Source organism: Eucalyptus grandis, chromosome 6 (assembly GCF_016545825.1).
Source record: "Eucalyptus grandis isolate ANBG69807.140 chromosome 6, ASM1654582v1, whole genome shotgun sequence".
In the NCBI taxonomy this organism is placed as follows: Eukaryota; Viridiplantae; Streptophyta; class Magnoliopsida; order Myrtales; family Myrtaceae; genus Eucalyptus; species Eucalyptus grandis.
The window spans coordinates 50,874,408-50,896,383 of record NC_052617.1 but is presented as its reverse complement, the minus strand read 5'-3'; the positions used below and the strand labels follow the sequence as shown (position 1 = coordinate 50,896,383).

General features: G+C 39.3%; 4 protein-coding genes across 4 annotated transcripts; all 4 read right to left on the bottom strand.

Annotated features, from left to right (window-relative positions):
* Positions 1–942: 942 nt before the first annotated feature.
* On the bottom strand, positions 943–3,646 carry LOC104452215 (signal recognition particle 54 kDa protein 2-like). Its single transcript, XM_039314658.1, has 6 exons — positions 3,255–3,646; positions 2,967–3,067; positions 2,390–2,529; positions 2,161–2,309; positions 1,494–1,594; positions 943–1,382 (listed from the first exon to the last, which is right to left on the bottom strand). The coding sequence occupies exons 1-6, from the start codon at positions 3,644–3,646 to the stop codon at positions 1,162–1,164; spliced, it is 1,104 nt and encodes a 367-aa protein (XP_039170592.1). The 3' UTR covers positions 943–1,161.
* A 2,653-nt stretch (positions 3,647–6,299) lies between these two features.
* LOC104450573 (hypothetical protein) lies at positions 6,300–9,106 on the bottom strand. The gene is made up of 5 exons (XM_010065176.3): positions 8,659–9,106; positions 8,210–8,342; positions 7,639–7,844; positions 6,873–7,046; positions 6,300–6,773 (listed from the first exon to the last, which is right to left on the bottom strand). The coding sequence occupies exons 1-5, from the start codon at positions 8,851–8,853 to the stop codon at positions 6,687–6,689; spliced, it is 795 nt and encodes a 264-aa protein (XP_010063478.2). The 5' UTR covers positions 8,854–9,106; the 3' UTR covers positions 6,300–6,686.
* A 1,316-nt stretch (positions 9,107–10,422) lies between these two features.
* On the bottom strand, positions 10,423–14,655 carry LOC104450571 (adenine phosphoribosyltransferase 5). The gene is made up of 7 exons (XM_010065175.2): positions 14,444–14,655; positions 14,233–14,343; positions 12,659–12,751; positions 11,988–12,137; positions 11,785–11,843; positions 11,092–11,164; positions 10,423–10,934 (listed from the first exon to the last, which is right to left on the bottom strand). The coding sequence occupies exons 1-6, from the start codon at positions 14,526–14,528 to the stop codon at positions 11,108–11,110; spliced, it is 555 nt and encodes a 184-aa protein (XP_010063477.2). The 5' UTR covers positions 14,529–14,655; the 3' UTR covers positions 10,423–10,934; positions 11,092–11,107.
* A 5,798-nt stretch (positions 14,656–20,453) lies between these two features.
* Positions 20,454–21,687, bottom strand: LOC104452214. Its single transcript, XM_010066717.2, has 2 exons — positions 21,224–21,687; positions 20,454–20,811 (listed from the first exon to the last, which is right to left on the bottom strand). Exons 1-2 carry the CDS (start codon positions 21,685–21,687, stop codon positions 20,454–20,456), a joined length of 822 nt encoding a protein of 273 aa, XP_010065019.2.
* Positions 21,688–21,976: the final 289 nt, after the last annotated feature.

Genomic DNA, 21,976 nt, shown 5'->3' with positions numbered 1-21,976 from the left:
TTTCTGCAAAACAGACGGATCATTGGACTAGTTATTTACCGCCTTTCTAGCAACAAAGCAATGTGACAATGTCAGGTGACGGTTCTACTGCACCTTCGGAGCAAACCTGCTCAAGTAGCAAGATCGTGGGAAAGGGTGCCGATAAGCCATAAAAGAGAGAAACCAGTTGATCAGCTTCATTACACATCCAATCCAGACACTCCATGGTAAGATTCGTCAGATGGAACCAAGAACTTCAACCGAAAAAGGAAGGTAACACGCCACAAAACTTCAGTTAGCATTTCAGCCGACTTAAAAATAAAAAATAAAAAAAAAAAATCACCTGCTATTCCTTAATCCTAACTCAAAAAACAAAAATCCTGTAACTAATTATTCCAGGCAGAATTTTGACTAGTTACATAAAGAATGCGAATCAAATCATCAGCCTTTCCACCAGAACTCACTCTCCCATGTCCAAGCATAGCTGTATGGCTTGTCACTCGAGGAAACAACGCTCGTCTAATTCTAACCGAAGCCAAACTGTGGCCACTTAATTTCGCTTGGAGTTACAAATGAATGATGCACATGGCAAATCAGCCATTATAAATGGCCACCTCCAAACATACCCGTCATTTCCTTGGCGGAACCCATTTGCCTCATCAAGCTCTGTAAACCACCCATACCACCAATCTGCCTTACCATCTGAGGTGGGAGAACTCTGCTCATGCGTTACGCATTCATGTTTCGAGACCACAAATTCATATCACCCCTTGTCGTGATCTTAAGTCCCCTCATTTTTCTCAGACTCTTGGCTAGCCTCTTATATTCTTCCAACATTTCCATGACTTCTCTGTCGAGGCAACCCGAATCCCTTGCTATCTGCATGATTCTAGACTCATTCATGATCTTTGGATTTGAACTGTCTAGCTCTGGAACAAATTGAACTTTGTTTAATCAGGCTCAGAGGCAAGGATTTAAATTTAAAACCTTCACTGCAGTCCCAAGCCAAAATAATAAACACCTAATTTATATATTACAGTATGACTTGCTTTCTCTTGACCCTTTAGCATCAATTCTGAATTGAACCCCAGTAGCATGGAAAATACCTTGATTCAAGAGACCAAACCATGGCACATGCTTGTCCATTCTCAATCATGCTTGAGTATTCTCTTTGAATGAATCTCAAAATAAAAGCATGCAATGATAAGGTAGAGCATCATATCCAATGATGGAAGAAATAGAAACCTGGCCAATTGGACCCATTTTAAGAACGTTCTGAAACTGTTCATACATGATTCTCGATGTAGAATTCCCTTCAGAAAGCTTTTGTAGATACTCAGGCTGTTGATCTTTAGGCACCACTTTGTGAATTTTGTCCATTAACCCAGACCAATCGTCCATACCTATGTGGAAAATAGTTTTCACCAAAATATTAAACCACTAAATAATGCAACTCACCCTCATACATATCATTAAGACACATTGAAAAGCAGAACCCAAATGAAATTACCTACCCAATAGCCGGCTAACGAAAGGCTTAACATCAAACACTTCAAACTCATCCATATGTTCTCCAGTACCTATAAAGATCACAGGACTTTTCGTTGCGGCAACGCTGCACATGAAAACAAATAAACTCACACCAAATGTTATGAAAGTATCATAAGCCTAAGTAATCTTCAACCGGTAAAACTTAACCATGCTGGATTCCTACCTAATTTTTCTTCTTTTTTTTTTTTTTCTGTAGAGTATTTCACCATCAGTCCCATAAAAATAATAATCACTTTCAATTACTAAAGTGTAAATGTTTCATTATGTGATCTTTCACCTAAACTGACATATATTAACATAACCCATAAAGTATGAAGATCTAACGATTAGAATCCAACGAAAAAATATAACCTGTGATATTCATTGCTCAGCTACACTTAAGAATACGATCATAACTGCTGCCATTTAAATAAACACACACAGAGACACACAACATATATATGCAACTGCACGCTAGCAGCAATCTACTCTAGGGACTCATATTGCAACCGTTTGCAAACCTTTTGCACAATAATCCACTCTATTACCCCACTGAAATACTAGCAAACCACTTAAATGATGGCGACTGTGAAGAGGGAAATTATGGGTAATGAAATGGTATGTCTCTGACTTAACTAAAATAACACTTACGCACTAAGAGCACCACCTCCCTTTGCATGACCATCCATCTTAGTCACAATAACAGCCCCAACAGGAACACTTTGCTTGAATGCCTTTGCTTGATCAAATGCAGATTGACCAATGCTACTGTCCATAACGAATACAATGAGATCTGGTTTCTGCAGCATATCATGCAACATATTAAAGTTTTAAAGAAGCAGAGATCCAATTGTATATGTGCAAAAGGATCATATGCAACCGTTGCTTCAGAAACTTGACGCATTTCTTCAAAAAGAGCAGCATCCTGCTTGTGATGCACACTTGTGTCAACAATTATAAGATCACAATTTTCCTTTTTAAATGTCTCCACACCTTCAACAGCAATTTTCAAACACCAAACTATACATATCTCCGGGTTATTCCACCCATCCCCAAAACACAAAAAAAAGCATTTGGAATAGAGCTATGCTGAAAACAAAGATCATATCAATACTAAAAATAAGAACTAGCATTTACAGTTGCAGTAATGTCTAATGAACAAAAATTCTTCCACACGCGATGCCACTCAAAGGAACACATTATATTTGATCTCCATAGAGCAAATCAAAATTAACTACATATCTAGGAAGGAAAATAGGGCGTTTCCTAATCAAAGCTTCATATCAAGGCACCTTTTCAGAATGAGAGCCTATCAAATTGGAGTCCTGAATCTAAAACATCCTCAAGATCGACAAATTCCAATCATCCAACTTTTATCAAAGAAAACTTAATCGCAATTGCTGATACACACAGTGGAACACCTCGAATTCTATAATAACACTGAGCTCACAGCTTACTGTCAACATAGGCATACCAATAACTCATATCATGAAGCACCTTCCTACGCATCGGGGTTGAATATTTTTCGAATTCAATCCAGGACAATCTTCTATATAAACTTCATCAAATTATATGCAATTTATTCAGCAAAAATTCATCAAAGCCCATGCCAATGCACGGATACCTCAAGCCCCAAACAAGAAAAGGAAAAAGAGAGAGACACTGAATTCCCAAAAAAGAAAAGAAAAAGAGAGAGAGAGAGACTGAATTCCCAAAAAAGAAAATCAAAAAGGAAAAACACATACCTGCTGTGGATGATCCTGCGCTTGTTGTGCCCGGCGGCAGCAAGATCGTCAACGCTGACGATGCGCTTGATGTTGCTTTGCATGTCGCGGACGAGCTGGAACCGGATGTCGGCGCTGAGGAAGGCGCGGTTGATCCCGTTGCGGCACTCTCTCAGGACCTTCTCGTCGCGGGCGATGGTCCCGCCCAACTGCGCCAACACCATCTTCTTCGCTCGCGCAGCTTGAAGGAAACCGAGGGACGGACGACGGGAGACGGACGACGGGGGACGAACGCGAACGCGAACGCGAACGATCGCGACGGAGAATCTTGGAGACTCTCTAAGGCCGGGGTGATTTCCGGAGAGAGGAATGGCGATCGAGAGGTTAACTAGATCGAGCGGGAGTTTTGACATTTGATCGTTGGGGAGTTGTTCCTCTGGAGTTGGTTTCAGTTAGATGGGCCCCAAACGGGCTGCGTTCTAGGCCCAGGTTGGGAATGAATCGGAGGCCCAATGGGTGATTTTAGGTGAGTACAAATTGTAATCGGTTTGGATTTGGTTCAAAGGAAGATACGTCTTCATTTTTGCTATTAGCTAGGGGCGAGCATCGGTCATTGATCAATCCTCCTGGATCGGTCCAATCCTGTCAATCCCGATCCAGTTCCCAAAAGAACTGGTTGGTCCTTGGTCCGACTCAGACCAGCCCTATAGATATCATATATTATATATTATATATAAATATACATATTTAGTATGTTACATATATAATATTATTTTGTATATTCTAGAGTTTATAATCCTAACTTGATGTTAACAGCGTTATTGAGTCGTCTTCCTCCAACATTCTATTCTATTATCTTCTTTCTTTTTTGTCCTCTTTTTTTTTTCTTTTTCTTTTTTTAATCTTTGGCAAGTATATCACAAAGAACAAAGTCCTAATTATAAATTTATAAACCATTTTCGTAAGCAATGCTCACCCACCTCACTTCCTGCTTGTTGCTCGCCCCTCACCTTGTAGCTTGCAGCTCGCCGTTTGCCCCTCGGAACGCTACTCTCCCCTCGTCTCAGCTCTTGCCTCTTCTCTTAAATTTCCCATCTCATCCCATTTCCCAAATTGAAAAATGATTCAAAGATAAATCAAAAGCGGAAGGAATTATAGCATGGCCTAGTGATGGAAACACTTTATCTCCATGTTGTTTTTATGCTTTGTTATTTTTAGCAAGTTGCAAAATTTATATTATTATGTTATCTTATATTTATGTTGGATATACACTGGTATTTATAGTCTAGTTGATGAATGCCACATTGTTGATAGATATTTAATTTCAAATAGCAAGATTGTCTATTCAAGGAATACAAAAAATAAAACAAAAAAATTATTAGTTGGTCTCAAATTGACATTGCAAACTAGCGAGGCTTGGCCTCCTTTGGCCGGGCAAGCTCTATAAATCCAAAATGGGCCGAGCCTTGCCATGGTTGGGCTAGGTCCTCAATCCTAAAAATTGAGGACCAATATTAAAAAATTAAAAGAAACAAAAAAGAATATAAATTTACCAAACGTGTTTTTATTCATTTTTATTCGGTTCCTAAGTTAGGTGTTTTTCTAATGTTCCTGAACAATTTTCAAAAAATATTACCAAATGCACCATTAATTTCAAATAGCGGGATTGTCTATTCAAGGAATACAAAAAATGAAACAAAAAAATTATTAGTTGATCTCAAGTTGACCAAACTAGACCCCAACTATTAGCCAATATCAAACACGATGTAATCAAAACTTTGCATTTTCTTTTGGGAGGACGTCTCAGGTCAAACCCTCGAATTACAAATTTAGAAATGGTTGACCAATGCCTTCTGAAGTTTGACCGAATGGTACAATGGAAGAGGCGAAGACGATGCAAAGAATTTTTGCACGTCTACACCTCCTCTGGAGTGACTTGTAAGAATTATTATGGCTCACATGATATTATTAATTAATAGTTTAATAAATATTTAAGTGCAAAAACATATTGACTATGAGAATTGTAAATCTCATGAAATGAAAAAGGTGTAATCCTTAAGAGAAAGTTGTAGTTATTATAAAAAGGTATGAAGGTAGAATGTGTTTTGATAAAAAGCACATATTTATAGCATGTATAAATAGAATCCGGTCCTCTCTCAACCCAAGTGAAATGAACATTGTATTCTATTTTCTATATGATAAAATACATTAAGGAAAAGTGTGGGTTAAGGAAGAGAAATAAGATGTCTTAGGTTCTTCGGTTTCTACGATAATTATTCTTTCAATGGTACTATTTTGAATAAAAATATGTCTTCATCCCTTTTAGTGAAAAATCACGAAGATCAAAAGCCTTTATTTTGTATTTTCACATTAAAGAATTATGTTATCGTTTACACGAATTATAGACAATCGATTAATTAACGTGTCGTACGTATTGGGTTAGGTCACATCAAGCCTAAAGTGAAGAATAAATACATCTGTCCAAACCGAAACTGGAACAATATACCAAAACTCACAGAGAGCACAGCCGCGAATTCAATTCTCTAACCTAATGGGTAATTGATGGCTTTGCATCATAAATTATAACCATTTACTAAAAATCAGGAAGATGATGAGCTTCTTACGATGCCTTTATTTTGCTGAAAATAAATAGTTTGGAAACGATTTTTTCTAAAAATAATCACATTTGAAATAATTAATTAATAGAAGATAAATCCTTATTGACAATATTTTATATCTGAATATTTTCGTACATTATAAAAATATTTTCATCCATTTTTGTTGACAATACAATCAATCATTTATAGAAAAATATTTTTCAAAACTTTTTTCCACAAAACAAATAAATCCTTAGAATCTCTCTGGATAACTCGAGTAATTTGCATTCAAAAGACAAAAAATGCGGGATGCCGTGTTTATTCGAGGATCTTGTTGCGGCACCGGTCGGCATGAAAAAAAGCGAAAGGATGACAAGGAATTTTCCATTGATCAGTCGGGGAGTTCTCTCACAATACAAAGGTCTGTTGAGAAAACAGTACTTACTGGATCTTCCACCTCAATGAGCAATGAGCAAATTGTTAAACATAACTCCATTGATTACTTAAGGAAATTACAAGCAGATTTCAGACAACAAACAGAATCAGAGAAATGAACCCCAACATCAAAATTGAACCCTATTGGATAAAAATCTTCGACCCAACTTCAACTTTCCTACAATACAACACCTCATCTGATGATATGAAGCATGCTGCAAGACTAGTAAGAACGGAAAGGGGAAAATATGCAGGACGGGCTCCGCAGAACTCCTGCCGGCACTGTTCTCCTTTCATCTATTTTCATAGATAGAAAGACCACTGTCAACTTCGAGTTGCTCTTTAATATGTATAAAGGAACATCGTCGCCAAGGACGAAACATCTACTTGGTTTGAACCGTTCCAGGAGAATGATCCAAAATCAGAAGACATCGGGAGGATAACTCCCATGGAAAGAGTTGCTTTGCTGGGCCTGTCTCAAATGCATCGACAAGGCATAGTTGTTGACCTGGCAAGACAGCAAACACGTGTGAACATTCTCACCTTATGCTAAAATAAGCCAAGCGATACCTAGTAAACATCTAGTAGAGAAGTTCAGGCGACAGACCTCAAGTACTCTTAACTGTTCTTGATACTGAGATACTAACTGCTTCAGGTGCTGCAGCTCACGATTCTTCTCCTCGTGTTCCTTTTGACGTTCATGTTGAATAGCCACAGCACGTTTGAGAATTGCGTTCTCCCGAAGGACTGCCTCCATTTGCTCCTTCAGCATCATATGTTCCTGAGAAATGAACAGAATCACATGCCAATTTTAAAGTTCCACATGATTACTTAATAAGGGATATACTTACCACAACTACTAGACCGATCAATGCAGAAGAACAGACATTACTGTGTTTTTTTCGTCACATCTCCCGGCCCTAATCAGTGCAAGGGACGTTTGATGGTTTTCATTTACAGACATGAAAAAAGTTACAGTTGAAGAGACTAAACACTAATTGTTCTTTTATTTGAACAGTAATTGAATCAAGACTTTGTACAGAAAGACAAGCCAAATTTTCTGACATCTGATGCATTTCAGCTTTGAGAGGATGGCAAGGGCATACCACATGAGTGTTTCTCATCCTAAGAGATATTTCTAGGAGGTAGACAAAACAAACGCCAAACTAAACAATCATGTCAGGAGCCTCACAAGCCCAATTGTCAATGGGTAGTGACTAAGACAAAACTGCTGGCGATTACCAAGATAAACATTACAGATGTAGCTTCATAAGCTGATTAAAGTAACCTCAGATAGTCTAAGGAAACACCATGACATAACAACATACACTAAAGCACAGCATGTCAAAAACCATATACGAATTGACAAGTACCTTCTGGACACTTTTAACAGCCTCAGCCCCAGCTTGTCCACTGACAGACTGTTCAAAAAACTCGAGCACTCTTGTGGCACGTGCTCTGGCATCATCTAAACTTGTGGCGCTCATCATTTCTTTCACAAATACATCCACCCACCCTGCACCATCAACGGGAAGGTTGGTTGATGGCTCACAAGGTACATCAGCATCATCTCTATCACCTGTCAATGGAACTTCAACGTCATTGGACTGATCAAGGTAACATATGAAGAATAAATCCCGGCAAGAATTCCATCTGAATAAGTTACATGAAATTCCAGCCCTTAAAATAAAGAGAATGTTGATTCATATCCTCTGTGCAATAAAAACAAAAACCATTATCAATCCCCACGAAGATTTCAACATATAAACCCTGTTATATTCACTATAATTGATGAGGATCAAAACATCCCTGCCTAGGAGAAGGACATAATTGCAACTGACGGTCGAATCCATCTGTTTCCCTTTTCCACGCCGGTCAACTAGTTAGGAAAAACAGGTTTTAACTTTGCACGAACTGAAAAGGCACATAAGAAGAATCATCTACCTTGGTCAACATTAACACCAGGTTCTTCAGAAAACCCTCCATTATCCGCAGCAGGACCCAAACAGAGCTCGTGCAGCCTCCTAATGGCAGCCTCTACATCGTCCCCGCATTCTACCAATGCTCTCTCGAGAATCTGAGAATGAAATCCATCAAGATTATAAGGCACTGCAGGCCCGCGACAGTCCAGAATCCAAAAAACACGCGAATCGTTCGCCTACAGCTCGCCAAAAGAACCAAACAGGACTATCGAACTCCGATTAGAAAAGGAAAGAATCAGCAGTTACGCCCTTGCCCGCGCTAATGCCAATCACAGACTGCCCCAAAGAACGAACTAGAAAACGCTCACTAGTTAGCTTCAGAGTCCACCGGACGTCGTTTTATACGATTTTTCATGCCATACGGATTCTACAGCGAACAGGCAGATAACGAAAGACCGCGAGAGGCACCACCTGGGGTTCCATGTGGGGAAAAAGCTGGAGGAGCCGATCGAGGTGGGCCACCGCCGGCGCCGGCCAAGCCGGGGGCGGAGAAGACGAGGAAGACGACGGGGAGAAGCGGCGGATCTTCTTGCAGGACGGGGGCGAGGGGGGAGAAGGTATGTCGTCGAACAACGATCGCTTGCTCCCGCAAACTACTGCAGACATTATTGCGCCGCCGCCTCGGATTCCGATCTCGCGCGAATCGCCCGCGCCGGCCGGCCGCAGTTCCTCTTTATCCGTTCCAGTCGGATTCGATCCGAATCGAGGCCGGAGACGGAGGCGACTCGGATTTGGGGGGATTCGCGAATTAGGGTTTTTGGGAGAGAAGAAGGGATTCTTTTCGGGGATGGGATTCGGCTTTCGAGCGGAGGAGGTTTGGGAACGAAGGAGAGCGGTCCGATCGGGAGGAGAGGGGGAGGGTTTTTATATAGCGAGCGGTGGCGTGGAGTGGGGGCGAGTTTTTTAAACGGGGGAGGGAGGCGCGTGGGCGCGAGTGGTCGGCGCAAGGGGAATGCCTTTTTTTGGGGTGGGGGTTTGACGTGGCGCGGCAGGTGGATCGCCTGTCGGGATATGGGGGAGAACTCGTAATTTCACAAAAAAAAAACTTATTTAATTCAGTATTGTACCATATAAAAAAATTCAAATTATGCCCGCCGCAACTGAAACATCCTGATTTTTTTTTTTTTTTTTGTAATATACTTGTTGTGACACAAACATCTCAGTTTTTTCGTTTTAAAGAAATCATATAATTGAATATATTTGATGAAACTAAAATAGAGACTGTATATATCATATTTGTATAAATTTGAATATTTTTTGTGACACAAAAAAATTGAGGTATTTGTGTTACAATTATGAGTTTATGGCTTTTGGTGACATAAAAAAGGTTGATATTTTTGTGTTGGATATAATTTGGAGTCTTTTTTGTTTTTAAGCATTTGTCCTTTAACTTATAGGAAAAAGGATAAAAAGACAAGTTTTGTTCTGCTAATTCACTTGGTTAGAGGCTTATAATCACCATTCCCCATTGATCGGTCCTACCCCCAATGATATCGGTGATGTTTTATGAAACCGCATGATGTGTTCTTTTTTTTTATGCGATTAAATATGAATTCCTAACCATAGTAATTGGTCACATCTCTTATTAAATAACTTTGGCAAGATCTCTTGAGGCTAATCTCATTTGGCACTCATTCGGGCTTCTTAATCACTTTTGTAGCAACGAAATGATGAAATCTTTTGATCAAAAACTCAATATTCAATAGTCGAGATTAACGAATCAATCTTTTGGAATCACCAAGCTCATTTGTTAAAAAAAGAATATCACACATGCCTGCGTCATGCTTCAAGAGTGATTCATTTCTAGCAAGAAATTTGTGGGCTACAACGAAATATGGAGAAAAATTAACCAAGATTAGGGGGAAATAGAAGTAAAATAGACCGACTCTTCTTTTTGTTTTTTTTCCCTGTTTTTCCCTTTAAAACGCAGAATTTTGTAACGAGTTATCCATATGGGCGGTTTTCTTGGGCCGTTTTATTTTTGAGCTTTGAGATGGAACGTGGGCCATGGACACTCTGTTTATGCATATTCCCATCATAGATCGTTGAAGCTCAGTCGCATGGAGAAATCTCTGCGTCAATTCTTACTTTCAAGTTTTCAGATTCTGTCCTGACCAAAAGACAAAAGTTCTAGATTCTGGACGTACTAATTCAATCTAAACTCAACCATAGAAGTGAATGGCGGCAAATGGGGCCACGCCGGGCTAGTTTCGCCCTCTACGATGCTTGAATTTCACAGCCCGAACCGGGTATGCTTAGGCACACAAACAAGAGGAAATTCAGACCGATTTTTGTACAAAGTATGAACAAGAAATTTTCCACACAAATAGGTCACAATGTCATCCGACGCCAATCTAACATTGGGGCATTGGCTCTTCAACGCAGTCGGCTAAAAGCATGGTAGAGTTTGGTCTCCTCTGATCATTGAAAGGATTGGCCTACTCCAATACTTATTCGATGTGCGCTGAGAAAGCATCTTATATACTATTATGAGGACGCTGGCTAGATGCCCCTACTACACAAGGAAGCCAATGCAGAGCCAGCGACATTATTTTTGCCTTTAGGGTTCGACATTGGACTGTTCTTTGTCGAAGGAAGTAGCCAGCGGTGTAGAATAATGAACAAATGCTTCATCAGGTGTAGCCCCATGTATCAGTCCCAAACTGGATCCTCTTCACTTCCTGATCCTGAGGTATTTGAGAAAGAAAATGGTCTTTGTAGTTAAAAGTCATCTCATCGGTTCGGCAAAACGAAAATTATCCCATTCCATACACTTGATTAAATTTAGCAATATCTTAGGTTGTTCTGGATGACAAAGTATATCTTAAAATGAGAGGATGTTACCTGTCAAATTGATCTTTCAATGGTGGGGCTCCACAAGAACAAACAGCGGCTTCTCCTTCAGCTCACATTCTCCCTGCAACACAAGCAATCAACCAATGGAAACCAAATGGAACCAAAGAATGGACAAGAGGTCCATATCTCCAGAATTGCACTCTGCGCTCACATGTGTATCATAGCACAAGAGTTCACAGCAAAAACGTCAAATTGACTGCGAGTTAGCTTAGCTGATCAGTCCAACAAATTCAAGCTATCACTTGTTTGTGACTACTTTATCCGCTACAGCTGAGCTAAAACACACTTCAGTTCAATAAACAGAGCAGACACCGTAACTGACAGAAGACCCCATAAACCTCCTGAACAAAACTTCTGCACAGCGTAGCTGATAAGCAGTTATAGCTTGATCTCATACAAAATTACAAAATGCATACTTGAAACAACACCAGTACGACAAAAAAAAGCCTGCTATCGAGAAGAAGTGCATTTCAACGTTGAGCTAGGGAAGATATGCATGGTTAGATAGTTAACATGAATGATCATACAATTCCTTTTCCTTCAGTAGATAGAAAAGGATAAGTGGCAAGGGAAATGCGTGCATGAAAGCTGGATGATGCGAGAAGCAAAATACATCAATGAATTCAAGCAAGATTGAACCCATGGATAAGAAATTACCAAACTGCTTTATTTGAGGATTACCTGGACAACAGGCGAACCAACAACACAAGCGCACTCAACCACTTCAGCCTGAAAGCGTTCTGGTCAGCAGGACCAATTGTGTGTATCTTAGTCATGGAATTCACATTTAGAGAAGGGAAAATTGGAACTAGAAACTGGAAAACTGGAAGTTTTATGGCAAAGACAAAGGTGAGAGAAAGCGAGAACCCGAGAGTTCAACTGACCTAGAAGTCTTATTGCAGCGGAAAGTGTCCCACCAGTGGCTACCAAATCATCGATAATTAAGGTACGTTCCCCCGGCTGAACAGCTCCGACATGCATCTCGAGTTGATCAGTGCCATACTCGAGTTCATATGGTTCAGATATGATTTTTCCTAAGGTTCAATCAAATATTGGAAGCTTCAATTGAAATTTTACTGCTAGTACTGTATTAAGGACTAGCTAGAAGTAGCTACAATTCAAGACTATTAGAAACTCCAATAAAAGAAGGCAGGAAGAAGGCCGTTCCACTACAAGCAACTCTTAAGACAGTGTGGAGCACAGGGCTCCTAACACAAATATCCTAAAACCCAGGAGGTGCCAAGTCGTCTGCTTCATGGCAAGCAGATGACAAGGACCAGATGCTTCAACCAACTTGATAATAAACATTGCTTCAAGCACTTAAACAGAAGTATACCTATCATATTTCTAACTGCTTCACTGATTTTACCCTATAACCTGTTGGATTGTCTCAGAATTCTTTCTCATGATGTATTGACATTACCACAAAAGCAGAGTTAACAAGCACGAGATTTCTACCTAACAAGATAATAGTCAATTCACCAACTAGACCGTCGTCACTTATTTGGAAAAAGATCAATATATTAGTAATTACAGGAACTCGGCGAAAGTTCACCTGGCAGCTTCCCCGGTTTCCGGAGAGGGACAAACTTGGCACCAATACCCAAAGCAATAGATGGCCCAAATATGAATCCCCTGGCTTCAATGCCTGAAACATAACTTGACATCGGATATGGTAAGAAAGAGAAACAGAACTCTGATGTAGCACACTTGTACAGGGTAGTTAAAAGAAAGATCATCACGCCCAAAATGAGAGAAATAAAGGGACCCTTGATATGAAGAAAATAAGAAAGGCAGATCTTCCTGAAATCTTTTTGCTGAACAGATTCATTTCACAGCTGACCAAGAAACCAGGATGATCAACAGCAGTTGCATTAAGCAAGCAAACCACTTATATGGATTGATGGACAGTTACTGGCCAGTTATTATGTACTTGCACGCGTTTTTGCTTGTCAAGAATCAGCTAGAACTACCGGAACCACTAAGCATAGTGAAACAGTATCCAATCGATCCACTTTAACAGGAAAAATTGTATTGATTTTTGAAGACTGTGATATAAGAAATAACTTTCTGCTCTTGCCAAAAGTAGATAACTTATAAACAATTTATGTGAACTTGAGCAAATCCTCCGCCTGGTCTACTATGCAAATCTGGGATACTACTTTAGCTTCAATCAGCAAACTCCACTTTATTTCTTCACTTGAAACTTGGTTAGAAGAGCAGAGAAAGGCAAATTGACCTAGTTAAAAGTGAAACTCCATGTAATGTGACGGATGGCAAACATCGAAATGACGAGACAACTGTTATGCTATACGATAATCGTCATATAATACACGCAGATGGTGGAAGACGATGCTGTTGAGGATTACCAAGAATGCCTATAAGCTAATAATCCTTTTCGATGCATCTATAACAGGATGCAAACTTCAAAACATTCAGACTTGCTGGCAGAGTAATATGCTATATTGTTCATTGCAAAGAAAGAAAACAGAATTGTCGTCTTATATTACACAAGCCCTCAGTCGAGTGTGGATGTTCCAATGAGACGATTGGCAGGGCAGTTCATGACCAAATCTGTGAACATTTAGCAACCAAAATTGTTTTCTTTTTCCCTCTTTCTTTTACAACGAAAATGGAAATCTGATCAAGAAAAGCATTCGGCAGCCCATGTCTCGTCCACAGTGCTTTCATGCTTCAGAAGACAGTAAAGGGTATATAAAAAAATTAAAAAACCCAAGGAACAGTAGATAAAGAATAGGAAACCAGTTGCTCTGCAATTCATTAGCTCGTAGTTTAAGGGGTCATAATTTAAAAAAAAAAAAGCAAATATTTAAAAAAGAAATTCAACAAAACGAGGATAACAACCCGCCTTACCTACCGATTGCTTTCCAATGTGACATGCTTTTAGAGAAAATAAATATTATGCAGTGGTCCTCCATATGTTCAGAGGAGCACCGCATTTCGACTTTTTTTTCCACAAGAAAGGTAATACTAAAAAGCCGCAACTTGCCTTTCGTTATTAATAATCTCGTGATAGAATATGGACAGTGCCATAACGCCACAATCGGGAGAGGTCACAACAGAGCCTTGAAAAAGATGAAAATTGAATAATCACGAGAGAGCGAGTACCAGCTACGATGGAGATGCCCATGTCCCTGTAACGCTCCACGAACAAGTCAACCGTGTCTTTGAAGGCCTTGTGATCGAGCAACAGCGTGGTTATGTCGTGGAACATTATGCCTGCGATGCGGGAGCGAGGAACGGCAGGGGATCTCCGTTAGAATTCGAAGAACACAGACGAAGACGAAGACGAAGACGCGGGTGCGAGAGAAATTCAAACCTGGTTTCGGGAAGTGAGGAACGACCCTTATGGCGTCCGAGATGGCCTTCAATCTCGGGTCTCCTCCGTTCTCTGCTGCCCCCATCTTCTTCGCTCTCTGTTTCGCTCTCCGTGCGTGAGTGGAAAGAGAGAGAGAGGGAGAGAGAGAGAGTCTGCGTCAGCACTGGCGAAGGCGTTCCTCGAACCTGAAGAAGAAGATCCAATTCGGCTGGCGTTAGCATTTATATAGTATTTAATGAGCATACTGAGGCCGCTTTCAGAACTCCAATAAGTGCTCAAAATAAAAATAAAAATAAAAAATTCAATGCATTCAATACTTGTTGAAATTATGTTGTTTTATAGCTTTAACTAGCTTTGACTTACATGATTGTAGTGAGTCCAAAAGTCACTTAATTCCATAAGTAAGGATAAAATTACTTATTTCATTCGTATATAGATATTTGAAATTAAAATAAAAATTTGCTTATTACGTTAGAAAAACTTATAACCTACCATGATATTCATTAATTACGTACTTATCAAAAGAAATTATTTAACACTGAAATTCAACTATTATCGGACAACATTCATTAATATTTTCGACATTTGAAATAATGAACAGCTTGAAATTCAGTTCATTTAACTTCAGCACTTAATCATCAGATTGCAAAGTTATTAATAATCAAATAAAGTTTTCTCGATCGCTTGATTATTTGAAAGCTCGTTTGTAGTAGGTCATCATAACTTAATATTATGACTGACCCTAATATTCTTAGCATGAATTTTTTTTTTATATATATAATTTAAAGCACGCCTTTCTTTATTTCAGTCATTTTGCTACTTCTGACATTAGGCATAAAATGGCCCGTGGCCACGATACGCACGTGCGAAAAAGACAGAAGAGGTGGAGATTGAGAGGCAAGGACGAGTAGCCCTATGGTAGCCCTTCGTGGCGCCAGCAGCCGTGGTGGCACTGTCATGGCGGCTGAACTCAAGTGGGGGGGTTGGTGTTTTTTTTTGGATGTTTGCAAATTAGGGTGCGTTCATCATTGGGTAAGAGAAGATTGGTATGGATATTTTGGGAAGGGAAAATGGAGATGAAATTATGCAAAATTCTTTTGTGAGGTAGGTGCAGACATGTAACTTTAGATAATAGAGATAGATGAAAAGTGGGGAATTTTTTATTTTTCATTTTTTTGTGGATAAGAGAAACTAGCTTGCGGCCGATAGCCGCGCCGTAAACCCCCTAGTGACGCTAACGCAAGACCCACCATCACGGCATCACTCTTAATACACCTAGCTACTCTTGCCAACCTCCTTTCGTAGCAAGAAATTCGAACCTCTCCCCTCTCTCGCAAATGATCACTAAAACCTATTCAACGGAGCCACCACAGCCGGTGATGAAAAGTGGAGAATGTTAATGATATTTTCTCTTATTTAACTCTAATATTTGTATTTTACTACACGTGTTATTGGACCAAACTAGAGTAATTTCAAGCTATATGTTATAGAATTGGTTCCATATTCAATAATTATCTATATTTTCTAAATCACATTATATACTATTATATTAAAATCGATTGCAATGCTCATATTTTATTTTCTATTCCTGATATATTCTTTCACGTGGCGTTAATCTATTTGGTCACCAGTTGATATGGCAAACGACAAAACCATTTTTCCTCTCAATATTATTTTACATATGTATTTAATGGCCAATGGCATATTTTATAAAGAAAAGACTTCCTTTAGATTTAGTATATTTATTAATGTTCAAAAGTCCATCTCCTATATTTTTCTTACCTAAAATAGTTTTTGTATGATTTAGCTGAGATCTTTGGATTTGAAGTGCAACCTGCAAAATGGTAAAAATCGATATCATCACCCCCGAACTATTTCACTAACTCAGAGTTAATCAAACACGTGAGTATACAATTGAGAATTCCGGGTGCATGCCAAGACTCGAAAATTTGCTTCATTTATCATGCCGCGGTGTCTTTCCAACATGTCAAAATGTCAAAAGTGAAAGACGAGATAGGATTCTTATTATCATTACCATTGCACGCTCGTATCTACTGTGTAATGTCACTCTAATCGCGATTTGATTCGAGACATTCCACGACTTGCACGCCTGATTTTGACGTAGGCAATGGCCTGATTTAGCAAAGAGAATATATCAGTGCCTTGGCTTTTATGAGGAAAATTACATGGGTAGTACCCGCCAAGGGTTTGGAGAAAACCCTTTCACATTAGTGGAAAGTCGTAAACGAACACAAAGTCTCAGGATGTCTAACTCTAAACATGACATGCATCTATACACACACCGACAACTTTCGCATTCCACGTTGTAGTGCCCTCTCCCGTGTCAACCTAGTGATACGCAAAATCTATACATATCAATTCAAGCGGTGTGACTACTCAATCGTACGATATTCACTCCATAAGTCACTAAAAGATATCCCATGTATTCGTCATGTTTCTTGTGTCCAAAATGCATGTGGTGTCACCAAGCATATTCGGGTCATTCCAAATTACAAAATTCCCAGGTCAGGTTATTATAAAGCGAGTAAAATGGAGAGTGATATAGTGATATTACATCAACGTGGTCGTGTGACTTTAGGGATTTAATCTCTCTCTTCCATGGCATATAATTTCAAGTATATTGGAAAATTCGAGTAATATGTTAGAATATGTGATAAGCATACTCGAAATAGCTTTTAGTAATAAGAAACTATGTATGATGGAATGTGGAGAGAAATATAAAATGTAATATACTATGATAATACCCGTGCGATGTATGCGTAATGCATAGTTGTATATAATCTGTAAATTATGGATTAATGAAGGAAGCCATCACAAAATAATAATAATAATAATTCCCTTGGTACTTTCAATGCTAAAGAAAGATATAGTGTGTTTAGCATGACAATACTTGTCTCTTTTCTTATAATTTTGTTTCGCCTTCTCTATTTATTTCAATTTTTTTTTTCAAGATATTCCTTATGGACTTAAAAAGTTCAAGTCCCTAGAATGCTTAAAACAATATCCTGATAAATTGACTGACCATGTTGTACCACGCTTTATCTTCAATCGAATAGCTTCTCCGAATGTTATAGTGTAGAAATGCGTAGTTGTACTTACTTTATTTCTCAGCTTCACCGGATGCTTTTATTCCACACAAAATATTCCCATCTTGGCAAATTATCAGGCTATCGCCAAAGCAGTCATTCTATTCAACTATTTCGATCATTTTTAAGCATCTGATAATATATTCGGGGATTTGAAGGATTCAATCACATGCGTGTGATTCCACTTTTCGTTCAATCATTTTCAAACATCTAGTAATATTGTCAAGGCTTTGAAGGATTCAACTGCATGCATTTGATTTCACTTTTTGTGAAAATTTATAATATGATTTTATAAATTATTATTATTCATTATATTATCATGATTATAATTTGAAGATGTAGGTAAAATATGGATTTTGTCTCTCTTTTGTTATCGTACTGAAAATATAAGAAGGTTACTATTGACTCCAGGTTTATAATTGCATTACACATAAAATTAATGATGGTGATGTAATTACCTTAGCCAAAACATTTTTTCTTTTGAATAGTTATAATAGTTACCATACTTAATATTATAAAACTATTATTATATAATATCTGAAAATAATGTTTATACAACACTTCATTATATCATTATATTATAATGATGGTTAATATTTGATTAGGGATGCATTGTATAGAGAATGTAGGAAATTTTATGTCTTGTCTCCTGTTCAGTGTTAAACCAATTTCATGAGCATTTGGATCATAGAGTTTTGATTGCCAATTAGAGCATGGTGAACAACATTGATTACATGCCAAAAAACTTATGCAATTAATTTGTCCTTTTTAATCAAAAAGTTTTCATGAATGTAAATGGCTAAATGTTGCGAAAATGGTTCATCGTTCCCATCAATGAAAGGTAAACATGGCCAAAGTCCATGTACCTATCATCAAATCAAGATTAATCAGTGAATCAATTGAGATCTTAGTTCTATCTATTCGTATCCTAACAACTTCACTCTCTCGTCCTTAGCCTCTACAAGGGGTCCTACTTTCCTCTTCTATAAAAATCGAAATCAAAATTTCTTAAATCATAATATGGGTCAACTGAAAATGCCGCTGAGTCAAGTCATATTTCCTTAACCAAAAAGTCGAGAAAAGTACCGATCTTGCACTGATTCTTTATCATAACTCATGTTTAATCGGGCGTGATCATACCGATGCATTATGGGAATTGACAGCAGGTGATCGGGTCGATCTCATGCGGGTTATTCAAATTGGGGAAACAACAAAGGGAAAGGAAGGAAACCCCAAAAAAAAAGGGGGCAGGGAAGAGGAGCACAAAAAATCTGGAGAGGAGATCATGCGCCATATAATTGGAGGTGGGGGGCCCCACGATGAAAGGACGGACAGGATCACTGTTCATGTGCACGCGGGCGGTACTGGCAAGCACCGATGGGATCGCCTGATCATTTAATTGGGCCTCCTTCTTCCCGATGGGCCCCTCGCTCCAACTCCCTCTCTCTCTCTCTCTCTCTCTCTCTCCCTCTCTCTCTCGGCTCCGCCCACTTAGCAAAGCTGCAATCCAATTTTCTTGGATGGCTTTTTCCCCTAATTTACTATTATGAATAATATATATAACAACAACGCTAATAATTAGTAACGGATGTGTTTTCAGGATAAATTCCATGTCCATTCACGAGTTCAATCTCAATTATTTCCGATATCGTACCAAAATCTTCTCATATCTAAATAAATCTATATTTATTGTCAACTATTATTTGTATATTATATATGCTGTTGGACCTTACGTTTTCTATTGTACTAAAATCTAATTGATATCGATGATTTACTATAGTGAAATCTCTTTCGGTAACGCTTTTGAAAATAGAACTAGACTAGCGTCAATAGTTATGGATAAAATGTTTAAAAGTCACGTTAACCAATTTAAAATGAAATCAACTCCTGAGTGAACCCCATTTCAAATCTCGATCAAAAACCCAAAGCGTGTAGGCACCTCGGAAGTTCTCAACTCTTACCTCAGTTTTGACAATTGAAATGCCCAATCCTTCATTTAGTTGTCTTGACCAATTTGATCCTAAAGTTGAATCGGTTTTAAAGGTAATTGCCATCATTTGTATTGTAATAGCCACGGTAGTAATTTTATACAACTCGACATATCTTATATCGACAGTAGAATTTGAATCCATTTCAAGATTTGCTCGAGAGCTTTACCCATGGAATTCATCCAACCCCGCACCAAGACCGAGAAAAAAAGTTGGATTGAGCAACGATGTGATCGATCCTTATAGCATGGAAATTTTCTCAGATCTCGATCTACTTTATTCAAAGTTGCATACGAGAAAACCTTCCCATGATGCAAAATGATATGACAATGTATTGCATGCACGATGCAATATCGATGCATGGCAAACTGAAAAGATATAATTGAAGGATTATGAACATCTCTCCAATCTTGGGCTCCCTCAAAGTCAATGAGCACTTTAGAGCATTGATGGTTCTTTTCACCTTTTAAGCCCCCTTTATATCCGATTCTCTTTACCTTTTTTCGCGAGGGACCTGCTAGGGCAATCAAGCTACTAAGTTGTAGGTGCAAATATGAATAGGCGGCAATTCATGAGAAATCGAAAAGCATAGAAAGTAAAAGAACGTGATGATTCATGTGGTTCGACAGGTGATCTACATCAATACAAAAAGACATTGAAAATCAATTATTCAAAACTAAAGGAGAAAAATGAGTATTATAGTGCAATCCTATGTTCCACCGCAATTATTCTAACTATAAGCGAAAGAACACCGATTGACCCGACTTTACTAGATTGGAGCCACCTCAAAAGAAACAATGCGTCTAAAGTGCGCGGCATGAATCCGCAACCAAGCGCCTACAATGATCTTGAATCAGCTCGGCAATCAAGATGACCCAGCACTTCCCTGATCCTATTCTCCTCATCTTTCTCATGCTACATCTTCTTGCTTTGGGTGCAATGCTCCTGCAGTTCACGCTGAAGCTCTTCAATGAACCGAGCCAGAGCCGTGCCATCCTCATGGGTTTGATACCTTCCTTTGCAGTCTCTCCGAGCGTTCCTCAGCAGCCTTTTGTCAATGGACTTGACACTTCTGCGTGGGCTCTGGCTCCCGCACTCTCTCTCGGAAATGGACCTCAAGCCCCTGGTAGACACGGTCACGGGACCCTTTCGCTGCTCTCGTTCAGCTGCATAACAGTGAAGCTCATGCCGTATCTTCTCGAACGCGACAAGGAAGGCTGCTGCATCAGTTGTGTCCAGGATTTTCCGGACCACCAGCTCCAATGTCCTGAACCTGTCGACCGTCGCAATATCACTAATTAACCGCATATTACGGGTCAATCTAATCGTGGCAAAAGAATATGACAGTCGTTCGAGTGGATTTTCGCGTTGCCTCGCCATTTTCTAGCACTCTGAGCTACTCTCAAATTAACTGAGTTTCTTAGACTAGGTCTTCTGATTCACAATGTCCTTATTCCCACAAGTTTTCACGGATTGTGAGTTGAAACCATACATTATCAGAAAGTCAAATGCATTTGACTGTACATTTACTAGCAGTACAAAACCAGAAAGTAGGTTCAAGACCTTACTAATAAAACAACCCGAACTTGAAGGCTAAAAAACATTATAAACATTACTGACCGGAAGTTCACAAATTCAAAAATTTACCCAAAAAATAACAGAAAATGTGGAGTAAGGGGTTGGACCTGAGCTGTTGCGCCTTGTTGATGACCTGCTTGATTTTCTTGAACTCAGAATAGACTGCCCTCAACGGGAAAACACCATCAGGTCCCTTACTTGGCCTAGCAAACGGAAGCTGCAGCACACACGTGGCCTGAATCTCAGCCATTTCCCCATCGACGATCGCCTCCTCGATCCTGACCTCGCGGATGAACTGTGTCAAGTTCCGTTCGATCTGACCCGGGTCGGACACCGGCAGCGAGGAGTGCACCAGCCCAAGAAGGAGGCCCAAGATTATGGAGGGCCTCCAATCGCCGAACCAGCCCACGGAGGCCAGCTCGAGGGGTGGAGTCGAATCGGGCACCAGCATTTTGGCCACATCGCCGAGCCGGGTCGGGTTCATTGCGCGGTTGTTGCAGTCATAGAACCGGTCCAGCTGTTCTTCGATTAGGAAGTCTAGTTCCCACCCTTCTGTTAGATGTTCTTCCATGTCTTGCCCTTGCCTCCGGGAAGTGTTCTTTCCTGGAGAGCAATCATATCGACTCGATGAACAACTCATTCAAGCATCGCCACTTTAGGAAGTTTAAAAGCTTGTAATCAAAAGAAATGTATCAAAAAATTTCGTTTGAAACATCAAAACACAGAAGATATGCGTTTTATCAGATGAAGTCGAAATACATCCACATGATTTAGCAGCTATCCCCGATCTAAGAGATTAACTATTGTCTATGTGTTATATGAATTAAGAATCAAGAAAATGTTGAATCTTGTTGAATTCT

Bases quoted from the DNA above. Each gene is read 5' to 3' on its own strand.
- LOC104452215 (XM_039314658.1), bottom strand. From the start codon at position 3,646: ATGTCAAAACTCCCGCTCGATCTAGTTAACCTCTCGATCGCCATTCCT. The intron at 3,068-3,254 runs GTATGTGTTTTT...AATTTGATGAAG, and splicing joins CGCAGGATCATCCACAGCAG to TTTATATAGAAGATTGTCCT. The intron at 1,595-2,160 runs GTAAGTGTTATT...TTTCATGTGCAG, and splicing joins GGAGGTGGTGCTCTTAGTGC to CGTTGCCGCAACGAAAAGTC.
- LOC104450573 (XM_010065176.3), bottom strand. From the start codon at position 8,853: ATGTCTGCAGTAGTTTGCGGGAGCAAGCGATCGTTGTTCGACGACATA. The intron at 8,343-8,658 runs GTGGTGCCTCTC...TTTCATTCTCAG, and splicing joins TTCCCCACATGGAACCCCAG to ATTCTCGAGAGAGCATTGGT. The intron at 7,047-7,638 runs GTACTTGTCAAT...TTCATTTCTCAG, and splicing joins CTGTTAAAAGTGTCCAGAAG to GAACATATGATGCTGAAGGA.
- LOC104450571 (XM_010065175.2), bottom strand. From the start codon at position 14,528: ATGGGGGCAGCAGAGAACGGAGGAGACCCGAGATTGAAGGCCATCTCG. The intron at 12,752-14,232 runs GTACTCGCTCTC...GTTATGTTTCAG, and splicing joins GGGCATCTCCATCGTAGCTG to GCATTGAAGCCAGGGGATTC. The intron at 11,165-11,784 runs GTAATCCTCAAA...CTTGTGTTGCAG, and splicing joins TTGGTTCGCCTGTTGTCCAG to GGAGAATGTGAGCTGAAGGA.
- LOC104452214 (XM_010066717.2), bottom strand. From the start codon at position 21,687: ATGGAAGAACATCTAACAGAAGGGTGGGAACTAGACTTCCTAATCGAA. The intron at 20,812-21,223 runs GTCCAACCCCTT...GACGGTCGACAG, and splicing joins AACAAGGCGCAACAGCTCAG to GTTCAGGACATTGGAGCTGG.